The sequence below is a fragment of the Natrix helvetica genome (assembly GCF_964273705.1).
Source record: "Natrix helvetica genome assembly, chromosome: 5".
Classification (NCBI taxonomy): Eukaryota; Metazoa; Chordata; class Lepidosauria; order Squamata; family Natricidae; genus Natrix; species Natrix helvetica.
Genome location: NC_138551.1, coordinates 145,145,566 through 145,158,115, shown reverse-complemented (window position 1 = coordinate 145,158,115; position 12,550 = coordinate 145,145,566). Strand labels below are relative to the sequence as shown.

Genomic DNA, 12,550 nt, shown 5'->3' with positions numbered 1-12,550 from the left:
AACTCCTGCTGAGGATCCTGACTGGGATGACTCAAGACTGGAGGAGGCTCCTGTTTCTTGGGAGAACACCAAGAGTGGGGAAGGTGACCCAAGTCAACGAGCAGGGCTCCCCCCAGCATCTGAGATGCAGAGGTTCGGTCCTCCTCAGCAGGGCGGCCATTGCATCTCTCTGTTTCTTCTGTCCCTCCCACCTTTTCTTCCCCCTCGTCTAGCTCAACACCAACCTAAGCGACGGGCAGTTTCTGTTCATCGACCTCATCATCACCACCACGATGGTCGCCCTCATGGGCAAGACGGAGCCTGCCGACGACTTGGGCCTCAAGCGTCCACAGGGAGCCCTGCTCAGCCTTGCTGTCCTGAGCAGCCTTTGCCTCCAGACGGCTCTCGTCGTCGCCATTCTCATCATCATCTACTTTATCACCATCTCTCAGCAGTGGTGAGCGAGGAGAGAGAGAGAGAGAGGAAGCCCAGCAGCTGACTCTCTCTGGCTGCTTTTGCCCGGCCCCATGGAGGCCGGTTCCTCGGCTAGCTCAGCCCGCCGTGGGTCGGCCTTTTTTCCGGCCTCTGCAATCAGGCAGGGGTGGGTGGGGTTGCCACCAGCCCAGTCTCAGTCGCCTGCCCGCTTCCCCCTCAGGTTCACCCCTCTGAACAGCACTCTGTCAGCCCCTGCAAACCTCCCCAATTATGAGAACACCGTTATCTTCTGCACCTCGGGGTTCCAGTACCTCATCCTGGCGGTGGTCGTGTCCAAAGGCCGCCCTTTCCGCAAGCCACTTTATACCAACGGTAAGTGTTTCTGCTCAGTAGTTCTGCCAGCTCGAGGCCCAGGACGAGTCAGGCCTCTTTCTCCCGGGCAGCCCATCTTCTGCCTGGCCCTGCCAAAGCCTCGTCTCTGTCTCGCTCTCCACAGTGCCGTTTTTTTTTTGTGTGTGAAAGGTGTCCCCACCCCGCGTACTCATAGTATTCATTTACACAAATAGTTCAATATTACATAATAGTAATTTGTCAGCATATAAATTCAGATAACAATTTCAATTTATATCAAGCCGATTTCCTTATTCATTTTTGTCATCTGAGTTTTCTTGGTATTGCCCCTTCTCCCCCCGGCAGCAGGCCTCCAGCCCCTCCCGTGTCTTGTATGTCAGGTGTAAGATCATCAGGTTTATCTCTAGAAAGAGTGCAGAGTCTAGAAAGAGTGCAGAGAAGAGCAACAAAGAGGATTAGGGGACTGGAGACTAAAACATATGAAGAACGGTTGCAGGAACTGGGTATGTTTAGCTTAAGAGAAAGAAGGACTAGGGGAGACATGATAGCATTATTCCAATATCTCAGAGGTTGCCACAAAGAAGAGGGAGTCAAACTATTCTCCAAAGCACCTGAGGGTAGAACAAGAAGCAATGGGTGGAAACTAATCAAGGAGAGAAGCAACTTAGAACTGAGGAGAAATTTCCTGACAGTGAGAACAATTAATCAGTGGAACAGAAGTTGCCTCCAGAAGTTGTGAATGCCCCAACACTGGAAGTCTTTAAGAAGATGTTGGATAGCTATTTGTCTGAAACGGTATAGGGTTTCCTGCCTAGGCAGGGGGTTGGACTAGAAGACCTCCAAGGTCCCTTCCAACTCTACTATTGTATTGTATTGTATTGTATCTAGGAGTGCTTTATTTTTTTCCATAAAGGCCTGAGCCTCTATGATTGTATTAATTCTGACTCTTGTGTCCTCCCAGAATATTAACATACCTTCAGGCATCAGCCATCTGAACCACACCCCCTTCTGGTATAGCTTCTTCGCTAATTGCGAATAATTTTTTTCTTTTCTCTCTCACTTTCTTGGGGATCCGTTTCAGTGCCGTTTTTGATGGCCTTGCTCTTGCTCGCTGGCGTCATGATCTGGCTGACCGTCTACCCGCTGACCTTCATGCAAAAGCTCTTGCATCTGAAGAGTGCTGGTGACCTGAGCTTCAAAGTGATCTTGCTGGGGATGGTTGCTCTCCACTTCTTCATGGCTTTCGTGCTGGAGGTAACCAAGGAGCAATGTAGCTGGGAAAGCAGACTTTTAAGATGTTCTCCAGGGCAGGGGAAGCAACTCATTGCAGCCTTCTGTGAAGGTCAAACCAAGACCCTTTTTTCCCCTCTGGCTGGGGAAATTGAGACTGCTGAGCGGTTGAGTGTCAGGGGGAGGAAGGCGAGGGGCGGTGGGTGTTTTGGCCCACCAGCAGCCAGTGGAGCTGGCAGCAGATTCGGACAGTGAGAAGGTTGGGGGAGGAAAGTGAGCCAGTCCTGGAGTCTGGGGAAGGCTCTGATGAGGGCTCTGCATCGGAGGCAGAGAGAGGGCCAGGGCCATCTGAAAGTTCTCAGCTGTCTTCAGAGTCAGACATCACTGGGGCAGAAGAACAGCTGGAGCCTGTTCTCAGTGTGCACATGCGCAGAGTTGTGAGGCAGAATAACAGCTGGAACCTGTTCCCAGTGTGCGCATGCGCAGAGCTGCCAGACGAAGGGAACAGCTAAGGAACAGGGGTCAACTTGGGAGTAAGGCCACAGGTGGAACATGAATGCCCCCTCCCAGAGGAAATAAAAGAGGAGCGACAGGGGAGTGGAGTTTGCAGGAGACAATTAATTCACTTAATTGGTTCTTGACTCTCCGAGACTCCTGGCCAAGTTTTGCAGCTATTGGCCTGGCAGCTCTCCAAGCCAGGTAAGGTCTGTGACTGTAAATCCTCCCTCAAAAGACTTTGCTGGATGTGAATGAGCAGAATTCACAGCCAATTGATAAAAGGGGGTTTTGTCGGGAGTTTGCTTCAGGCTCTTGGGGAAGCGTAGATCAGAACAGTGGGCTTCCTTGGAGCGCTGCTGCAGTCACCCCAAGCGTCACCTGTTCCTGGTCTGCTTCTCCCATAGGTGGGCCTGGACCACGGCCTGGTGAACGGCATCCGGAAGCTGCGACGCAAGAAGGCATCGAAAAAATTGTACAAGCAGCTGCAGTGGGAGCTTAGCCAGGAGAAGAGTTCGTGGCCACCTCTCCACACGCCTGTCTTTGCCCCCACCAGAATCTCCCCAGCCACAAGATGACGCTAGTCGGTGACTTTCCGTGTGGAGGGAAGGCCCGCTGGGTCTCTGCTGCGGTTCCTTTTTTGGATCTAGCTCCTTCCTCCCAGCAGCTCTCCTGGGATCCTCTGGGATCCTCCTTCAACTGGCAAAGGCAACTCTGAGACGCCTCTCCCCCGTGGTGTTTCTCATTCTCTTAAGAACATCGGCGAAGGGAACGAACTGGCATTTCTCTCAAAGCCACACAACCGATAGTGGAGTTGTTGCCGATAGTGGAGAGAACCTGTCTTCATCAGCCTCAGTCGAAGCCACGGAAAGCACCAAGATTTCTGACCCCTCTGAGGGGGTTGCATCTTCCTCGAGCAGCCTTTTTTTAAAACCACATGCTGGGTAAGAGGAAGCCGGCAGAGACATAGCAATAGCATTTAAGACTTATATGCCACTTTACAGTGCTTCTACAGCCCTAAGCAGTTTACAGAGTCAGCATATTGCCCCCAACAATCTGGCTCCTCATTTGACCCACCTCGGAAGGATGGAAGAAGGCTGAGCTGACCTTGAGCCGGTCAGGATCGAACTGCTGGCAGTGCGGCAGAATTAGCCTGCAATACTGCATTCTAGCCACTGTGGCCTCCTGGCTCTTAATAGGAATAACACTTCGGCTTATAGACCCCTTCACAGTGCTTCACAGCCCTCTCTAAGCGGTTTACAGAGTCAGCGTATTGCACCCCCCCCCGCCCCCAACAATCTGGGTCCTCATTGTACCCACCTCGGAAGGATGGAAGGCTGAGTCAACCTTTTGAGCTGGCGAGATTTGAACTGCCAAACTGCAGCTAGCAGTCAGCTGAAGTAGCCTGCAGTACTGCACTCTGACCACTGCGCCACCTCGACATCCCATTGGCCAAGGCGAGAACGATGTCCCCTTTTCCCAGTAACCTTTGGGCCTTTCGGCTGCCGGACAGGGAATGTCAGTAAGTGCCGAACTTGTCCCACATCAGAACTTCGAGGCAGAGGACGACGAAGGGCCGTCTCCAAGGGCTGCTCCCTGGCCGGTTTGGGAATCAGCTCCCTTCCGCGGAGGGCGCCTTCTTTCTACTGCGAAGAGATCTGCTTCCTACGGATGGGCAGCCTTGGGGGGGGGGGCTGCTTTAACCCACTACCACCCCAACTGAAAAAAGAGAGCACACACAAGACAGGACCAGAAAGAGCTGGGCCATTCAGTCTGTTTTCCTTTGGCTACGATTTTCATTTTGTGTTTTTGTGTGTATGTATATACATTTCCTTTGGCTACGATTTTCATTTTGTGTGTGTGTGTATGTATATACGTATATATATACATATCACAGGTTAATCACACCCCTTCACCGTTTATAAATATTTAAGGATATCTTTTCATGGGACAGCACTGAAAAAATGAGACTTGGCTACAATGTAAAGTTGTAGCTTGTATAACAGTGTAAATGTGCTGTCCCCTCAAAATAACGCAGCACACACAGCCGTCCATGTCTAAACTGCTGGCAAGACATACTTCGATATTTACAAAACGTGAGGGTGTGTGTGTGTGTGTGTGTACTAACGCCTGCGATATACTGTAGGTAGTCCTCAACTTAACTCTTACAGCTGAGCCCAAAATTTATGTTGCTTAAGTTGAGAAATTCGTGAAGTGAGTTTTGCCACCTCCCCCCCCCCCTTTTTTTTACAACTTTTCTTGCTGCGGTTGTTAAATGAATCCCTGCAGTTTCATAAATCGGTAACACCGTCCGTTAAGAGAATCCGGCTTCCTCGCCAACTTTATCAGAAGGTCGTGGAAGGGGATCACGTCACTCACACACACACACACACACACACACACCCCGGGGCACTGCGACCGTCATAAACAGGAACCGTTTGCCAAGCATGCGAATGTAAATCACGTGACCAAGGGGGATGCTCTGTGGTGGTCGTTAAGTGTGAAAAATGGTTGTGTCACTTTTTTCAGTGCCATCGTAACTTTGCTCACCAAGCGAACTGTACCTGGATATGTATGTATGTATGTATGTATGTATGTATGTATGTATGTATGTGTATATATATATATATATATATATATATATATATATATATATATATATATATATATATACACATACACACACACATATGTGCATGTATGTATGTATGTATATATATTTGCCAGTTTCTTTTTAATATTAGCAATCATGTTTAGTTAATTGGATATTCAGAAGGGCTTTAAGGTAAAGTTTCCCCTCGCACGTATGTGCTAGTCGTTCCCGACTCTAGGGGGCGGTGCTGATCTCCGTTTCGAAGCCGAAGAGCCAACGCTGTCCGGAGACGTCTCTGTGGTCATGTGGCTGGCATGACTCAACACCGAAGGCGCACTGAACGCTGTTCTCTTCCCACCAAAGGTGGTCCCTATTTTTACTACTTGCATTTTTTACATGCTTTCAAACTGCTAGGTTGGCGGAAGCTGGGACAAGGAACGGGAGCTCACTCCGTTACGCGGCGCTAGGGGTTCGAACTGCCGACCTTTCTGATCGACAAGCTCAGCGTTGATCAGCAACCACAAAAGCAATAATGTATTCAATGAGTAACTTCGCACGAAGAAGGTCTGGGACAAACACGGGGGGGTGGGTGGAGATGCCCAGGAGAGGCAGGTCCCCTACTTAAAAGGTGGCCCTCTTGAAGCCTGGCCAAGAGGCAGGTGAGAGTAGGGCTGACCCGAGTCTTGCAGACAAGAGAATCTTCCCGCCCAGGCAGCTCCGTTCCCAAAACGATCCTGGAAAAAACGTCTGTGGGCCCTGCTGGAGCCGCTCTCTGCCCTAAGAAGGCAACAGCTGAGAAATGAACTATAGCCAAAGACAATCGGTAGTTCCCAGATGCCTTCCATAGCGCCCCCTGTCTGTGTGTCCCAGTGGTGGCGGAGAAACTGGCAAGAGAAAGAAACAGCAGCTGCTTTGAACCCTTCCACCGCCGCTTCTAACGGGAGCCTCTCAAGGGGGATAGGAAAGCATCCTTTCTGCTGGTTTGAGATGATGGTAGACTTCCTCTAAGCCTGGAGGCTTTGGGGATCAGCTTCAGTCCAAAAGTGGCCAGTCCCCACTTCTCCGCAAGCCAAAGAGCGCATCGCACTAGGGAGTCCCAGCAAAACCATTGTGCGCAGCTGTCATTCAAAACCTACGGGGTGAGCTACACCTGCATGTGCCAATTGCAGCTGCAGCCTGGGGGGAAAAAACCTCTGGAAAAAAGTTCAGTCCTGCTGCCTCGAGAGAAGTTGGCATTAGGACCCAGGAGGGAGGGCCGCGTTACTGGAAGCCTGGCTCCTTCAGCCTCTTTGGAAAGCGAGATCCAGGCGAGGAGGAGAGAGCGTGAAGTCAGCCGCCGGAGAGGGAGAAAGACCCCCAAGTTGGTAAGTTGGCTGAGGGGCAGGAAAGGGGCACTTCGCAGTCAGAACTTGCAAAAGAATGCAAGGGGATGCACTTCGGAGCTGGCCCCTTTTCTTCCATGCAGGGAAACGGTTACCTTTCAAATAAAGTTTTTAGCCACGGGAAACCTAAGAGCTCCCCCAACCCTTCTCCTCCCGCTGCCCCTTTGGCAAAAAATTGCCAAAGAAACAAAAAAAAAAAAAGAATTATTTTGCCTGGCAACTAAGTTGGCTTGGTAGGAAAGCCCCCTCCCCCTCATTTCCTGAGGTCTGGAAATGAGGGGGTGGGTGGGTGGGTGGGGAGGGGGTCCTTTTCTTAGGAAGTTTGACTTTTGGAAAGACTTGACCAGTGGTCTCGCTCTGTTTGGGAAAGAGAGGGGTGGGGGGGTTGCTTCAACACCCCTGAATTTGACCATTCAATCCTTGTGGCCAGGAAGGAGGGTTCCCCTTTTGTTCTCCAGCTTCTTGCAAGGGGGGGGTGGGTGGGTGGGATGGGGAGGTGGAGTTGTGAAGGGCTGCCGGCCATTCTTGGCTTTCCAGAAGTTGGCTGATTGCTCCCAGATGTGCGTCTGGTTTCTCTAAAGCAGGAACCTCCTGCGTCTGAGCCCCTTCCCCCTCGCACCTCCGCCGCAGAGCACAAGAAGTGGGGGTGGGTGAACAGGAAAAGGGGGAACTGGGGCCTTAGGCCAGCCCAGCCCTCCTCCACCCACTCCCCATCCATCAGCAGCACGTTCCGCACACCTACCTGGTCTGGCAGGAAAGCTGAGCCAACTTGGGTTTTTCTGGGCCGATTTCTCAGGCTCCTCTTTCTCCTCTGCGCTAGAGAATACCCGCTGGTACACCGGGCGAAAGCTTTCCACTGCAATGGGAAATGGGACAGCCCCAGAAACTTTGCTCAGGCACCTGGCGGGATCTGCTCCTGGACTGGACCGCTCTTAAACTCTGCAGCGAGAAGCGAGTGCTGTCGTCGCTTGGCCTGAAGTGTCTTTTGGCCAAAGATGCTGGCCTGTGACGAGTCCTCTTATTTTTTTCCACCCACTTTCACTCGCCACTCCTGTAGGGTTGGGCAGGGGAAAAATCCGAGCGAGGAGGGTGGGGGGGGGATGCTTTGCAGTAGTGGGATTCAAATTTTTTACTACCGGTTCTGTGGGTGTGACTTGGTGAGTGTGGGCAGGGGAAGGATACTGTAAAATCCCCATTCCCTCCCCACTCCAGGGGAAGGATACTGCAAAATCCCCATTCCCTTCCCACTCCAGGGGAAGGGTACTGCAAAATCCCCATTCCCTCCCCACTCCAGGGGAAGGATGCTGCAAAATCCCCATTCCCTCTCCACTCCAGGGGAAGGATACTGTAAAATCCCCATTCCCTCCCCACTCCAGGGGAAGGATACTGTAAAATCCCCATTCGCTCCCCACTCCAGGGGAAGGATACTGCAAAATCCCCATTCCCTCTCCACTCCAGGGGAAGGATACTGTAAAATCCCCATTCCCTCCCCACTCCAGGGGAAGGATATTGTAAAATCCCCATTCCCTCCCCACTCCAGGGGAAGGGTACTGCAAAATCCCCATTCCCTCCCCACTCCAGGGGAAGGATACTGCAAAATCCCCATTCCCTCCACACTCCAGGGGAAGGATACTGTAAAATCCCCATTCGCTCCCCACTCCAGGGGAAGGATACTGCAAAATCCCCATTCCCTCCACACTCCAGGGGAAGGATACTGTAAAATCCCCATTCCCTCCCCACTCCAGGGGAAGGATACTGCAAAATCCCCATTCCCTCCCCACTCCAGGGGAAGGATACTGCAAAATCCCCATTCCCTCCCCACTCCAGGGGAAGGATACTGCAAAATCCCCATTCCCTCTCCACTCCAGGGGAAGGATACTGCAAAATCCCCATTCCCTCCCCACTCCAGGGGAAGGATACTGTAAAATCCCCATTCCCTCCACACTCCAGGGGAAGGATACTGCAAAATCCCCATTCCCTCTCCACTCCAGGGGAAGGGTACTGCAAAATCCCCATTCCCTCCCCACTCTAGGGTAAGAATACTGTAAAATCCCCATTCCCTCCCCACTCCAGGGGAAGGATACTGCAAAATCCCCATTTCCTCCCCACTCTAGGGGAAGGGTACTGCAAAATCCTCATTCCCTCCCCACTCCAGGGGAAGGGTACTGCAAAATCTCCATTCCCTCCCCACTCCAGGGGAAGGATACTGCAAAATCCCCACTTCCTCCACACTCCAGGGAAAGGATACTGCAAAATCCCCATTTCCTCCACACTCTAGGGGAAGGATACTGCAAAATCCCCATTTCCTCCACACTCCAGGGGAAGGATACTGCAAAATCCCCATTTCCTCCACACTCTAGGGGAAGGATATTGTAAAATCTCCATTCCCTCCCCACTCAGGGAAGAATGCTACAAAATCTTTATTCCCACTCCACTCCAGGGGAAGGATACTGCAAAATCCCCATTCCCAAACTTTCCACTACCGGTTCTCCAGAACTGGTCAGAACCTGCTGAATACCTTCTCTAATGCTTCGGTCTTTGGAGATCAACTGGAAGCAACGTTCTCATCCCACCCCTCCTTGAACTGATTGAGATGGTTAACCATGTGGGGCTCAAAAGACGGGGAGAGTTCCCAGCATCCTTGCCCGGAGAATCTGGACTGTACTAAGGACGCGGTGCTTACTGGCTACCCTGGGCAATTTGACGCAGAGGTCCACTGATTGAGCCTTGCCCAAAGCATCGCAAACCCTGCCCCTCCCCACCCCCCACACTAACAGTGAAAGCCACACCTAGGTTGTTTCTGGGATGAGAACACCTCTGAAAAGGCTATAGATGTGTGTGTGTGTGTGTGTGTGTGTGACGGTTCTTCCAATCTAATCAAGTGTCCTGTGTCTTACAGCTCAGCTCCAATTCGGCTGCCTCCAGACAAGGATGAGGACTCTTCTGGCCCTTCTTCTCCTCTGCCTGCCAGGTGAGAGGCAAAGCTGGGTCCCCGACCACCTCCCTCCTCCTGCCCGGAGGCCTCCTTGCTTGAGCAAAGGGATCTGGGACTCCCCACCACCGTCCCATGACTTCAAGGACACACTGAAGACAGTGCTACACGCAACGAAATGTCAGGCTTCCACTTTCCCAATTGCTTGGGAAGGGCGAAGGGGTCCCTCGCATGTACAAGGCAAGGGGACTGCAGAAAGGGATGCCCAGCTTTCGTTCGTGTCACTTAAGCAAGAACCCCCTCCCCACCGGGCAAGAAGCGTGAAAGCGGGAAGGCCGGACTGCAGTGGCTCTCCCGAGTCGACAATGCCGGGAAGGGCCCCCACCTGGGCAGATGCCTGCCCCCCTGCAATAGCCGGCCTCAATTTCTTCCCCTCCTCCCTTCTCAGCAGCACTTCTGGCTCAGGGGCAGTATGACCTCGACGACCCTGCCTACCCCGAGCCCCCGTATGCCCCTTACGAAATTGGTAAGTACCAGCAAGAGTCCAGGGGCCCCTGTCCGGCTGGACATAGCCGATCCTGATGGGAGGGTAGAACCCCGCTCTTACCGGAGTTTGATGTATCCTTCTGGCCTCTCTCTTCTTTGTTTTCAGAGTCTCAAGATTATTACGATTACGCCGGGAACGGTGAGTCTGCCCGGGAGGCCAAACCTGGCATAGCCCAACAGCCTGTCTGGTAAAAGCAGCTGTCCTCAACACTTCTGATCTGGCGGCACAGTGGGGTGGTGTGTGTGTGTGTGTGTAAGTGGGGATAGTTCCTCTTGAGGGGAGAAAGCGGCTGCCACTCACATGAGCGGAGCTTCGCACATGCTCTCACACACACATGCCACCTGTTCGGCCTAGTTTCCAAACAGGCTGCAGCCCGGTGGTGGCCCACACCCCAGGGGTTGGGGAACACTGTGGTAAAGGGCTTGGCTAAAGCGGCCACCCCCCTCTCCCTCTGCCCTGCAGATCTCTCTCCTCAAACTCCGGAGGAGCACTTCCAGTCCCAGCAGCAGAACCAGCAGGAGGTCATTCCCGCCCCAACCCCAGGTGAGCCGCCTGTAGGGCAGGTCTGTGGGGCGGAAGGGAGCTTCTCCCTGCTCTGCGATTTCCTGGCTCTTGCCCAGCTGCCTGCTCCACACCCACCCACCTACCTCCCACGCTCCCAGCTGCTATCTGGGCTTTTTTCCCCCCCCTCCCCTAGACATTTCTGAGACGGAGCCCACCGAACCAGGGCCTCTCGGTAAGAAATCGCCAGCTCTGAAATCAGACCCTCTTCCTGAAGTCTGCAACAAACAAGTTGGTTTTGGCGCTCCCCGGGATCCTTCCTCTTGTCCCAGAGAGAGGGAGGCTGCAGCTCCTGAGCCTACGCGGCTGGGGAGGAGGCGGGTGTAAAGCAAGTTAAAGACTCTTGGGACTGAATGGACACCCTCCCTCCCCCGTCTTCTTCTTGGTCTCCAGACTGCCAGGAGGAGCAATACCCCTGCACCAGGCTGTATTCCATTTACAAGCCTTGCAAACAGTGTCTGAATGAGATCTGCTTCTACAGGTGAGGACCACAATTGGATCGGGACCAAACCACACACACCCCACACACACTCGCCCTGGGGAACATTCCTCCACAAGCTCCTCTCCACACGGCAGGCGAGGTTCCCCAAGCAGACTTGGGAGGGCGCTGGTGTGCTTGCAATGGGCCTGCAGGAAACGCTGCAGCCAATCCCGCGGAAAGCTGTGCAGGCGTGCGAGGGGAGGGAGGCTGCCTGCCAATTCAGGTGCACCAGATTCAGATAGTGAGGAGGAACATGGGCCAGTCCTGGAGTCTGGGGAAGGCTCTGAGGAGGGCTCTGTGTCGGAGGCAGAGAGGGGGCCAGGGCCGTATAGCAGTTATCAGCTGCCTTCGGAGTCAAGACATCAGTGAGGCATACGAACAGCTGGAGCCTGTTCCCAGTGTGCACATGCAGAGAGTTGCCAGATGAAGGGAACAGCTAAAGAACAGGGGGCGACTTGGGAGTAAGGCCAGAGGTAGACAATGAATGGCCCCTCCCATAGGGAATAAAAGAGGAGCGAAAGGGGAGTGGAGTTTGCAGGAGACAATTAGTTCGCTTCATTGGTTCGTGATTCCCCAAGACTCCTTGCCAAGTTTTGTAGATATCGGCCTGGCAGCTCTCCAAGCCAGATAAGGTCAGTGACTGTAAATCCTCCCTTGAAAGACTTTGCTGGATGTGAATGAACAGAATTCACAGTCAATTAATAAAAGAGGTTTTTGTCGGGACAAGGAGTTTGCTTCATGCTCCCCGGAAGCCTCGGTCAGAACAGGGAGACACTCTGTGGCCTTTTCCGCGTTCAGCCTCCGCAGGGTCTACGTGATCAATAAGGAGATTTGCGTCCGTACAGTCTGTGCTCACGAAGAACTCCTAAGAGGTACGCACAAAGATCGAAGGGCCCTGGGCCCTCTGGTCACGATGGTTACAGGGCCAGCCGATTCGGGACAGCTTTGCCTAAAACTTGGGGGGTGGGAGAGGGGGGTTGTGAAGGAGATGTGGAGATTCTAACTCCTGATGGTGGCTCCCCCAGCCGACCTTTGTCGTGACAGATTCTCCAAGTGCGGCATCATGGCGACCAGCGGCCTTTGCCAGACTATGGCCACCTCTTGCGCTCGGAGTTGTGGCGGTTGCTGAGCGGGGAAAGGGGTCGTGGCAGTGGACGGGAGGAGATTCTGGACCACGGATGATGCCCAGAGGAACAACGGCCCTTCTTGGGGGCCCTCCCCCACCGTGGCAGTGACACACCTGCAGGGCTGCTCAGGCGTGACTCGGGCAGGGGTCTCAACAGGGACCCAACCTCGTCCTTCCAGAAATGCCGACCATCACGCCAGCTACCGGTTGGGTTGGGTTGAATTGTAATTGTAATTGCAAGTTATATTTTTTTGTACGGAGCGTAATTTTCCCCCACCCACCCTTTTTTCTACAAAACGATCTTAAAAATTAAACAGACCAAACATGTTACCACTCAAGTCCATTCTTTTTTCTGGCAAAAGATGGTGGCACAACGGGACAACCTCCTCCTCCCTGCATTTTCACAAGCCTTCCCAATAGAATTGGGGTGGGGAGGGA

General features: G+C 53.0%; 2 protein-coding genes across 6 annotated transcripts in view; both read left to right on the top strand.

Annotated features, from left to right (window-relative positions):
- Positions 1–4,340, top strand: part of ATP13A2 (ATPase cation transporting 13A2) — a 34,709-nt gene extending 30,369 nt beyond the window's left edge. For 2 of the 3 annotated variants that reach the window (XM_081953813.1, XM_081953814.1), the window contains 4 exons: positions 213–436; positions 635–786; positions 1,847–2,019; positions 2,898–4,340. In XM_081953813.1, coding sequence (XP_081809939.1) covers positions 213–436; positions 635–786; positions 1,847–2,019; positions 2,898–3,068 — 720 coding nt within the window. In that variant the 3' untranslated portion in view covers positions 3,069–4,340. The remainder of the gene's footprint in view (positions 1–212; positions 437–634; positions 787–1,846; positions 2,020–2,897) is intronic. The other variant, XR_014175459.1, reaches the window with a different exon arrangement.
- A 953-nt stretch (positions 4,341–5,293) lies between these two features.
- On the top strand, positions 5,294–12,442 carry MFAP2 (microfibril associated protein 2). Of its 3 annotated transcripts, none has more exons than XR_014175561.1 (9): positions 5,294–6,447; positions 9,365–9,436; positions 9,846–9,923; positions 10,050–10,082; positions 10,407–10,487; positions 10,642–10,680; positions 10,899–10,986; positions 11,714–11,858; positions 12,012–12,442. XR_014175561.1 is itself a non-coding variant. In XM_081955280.1 (9 exons), the coding sequence occupies exons 2-9, from the start codon at positions 9,397–9,399 to the stop codon at positions 12,113–12,115; spliced, it is 534 nt and encodes a 177-aa protein (XP_081811406.1). In that variant the 5' UTR covers positions 5,323–6,447; positions 9,365–9,396; the 3' UTR covers positions 12,116–12,442. The 3 variants fall into 3 exon arrangements, 2 of the variants coding, with proteins under 2 accessions (XP_081811406.1, XP_081811405.1); XM_081955280.1 differs by having other exon boundaries at positions 5,323–6,447; positions 9,849–9,923; positions 11,785–11,858; XM_081955279.1 differs by having other exon boundaries at positions 5,331–6,447; positions 11,785–11,858.
- The last annotated feature ends 108 nt before the right edge of the window (positions 12,443–12,550 follow it).

Excerpts from the sequence above, each read along its gene's own strand:
- MFAP2 (XM_081955279.1), top strand. The coding sequence starts at position 9,397 with ATGAGGACTCTTCTGGCCCTTCTTCTCCTCTGCCTGCCAG. Across the intron at positions 9,437-9,845 it reads TCTTCTCCTCTGCCTGCCAG|CAGCACTTCTGGCTCAGGGG; the intron begins GTGAGAGGCAAA and ends CTCCCTTCTCAG. Across the intron at positions 10,987-11,784 it reads AATGAGATCTGCTTCTACAG|CCTCCGCAGGGTCTACGTGA; the intron begins GTGAGGACCACA and ends TTCCGCGTTCAG.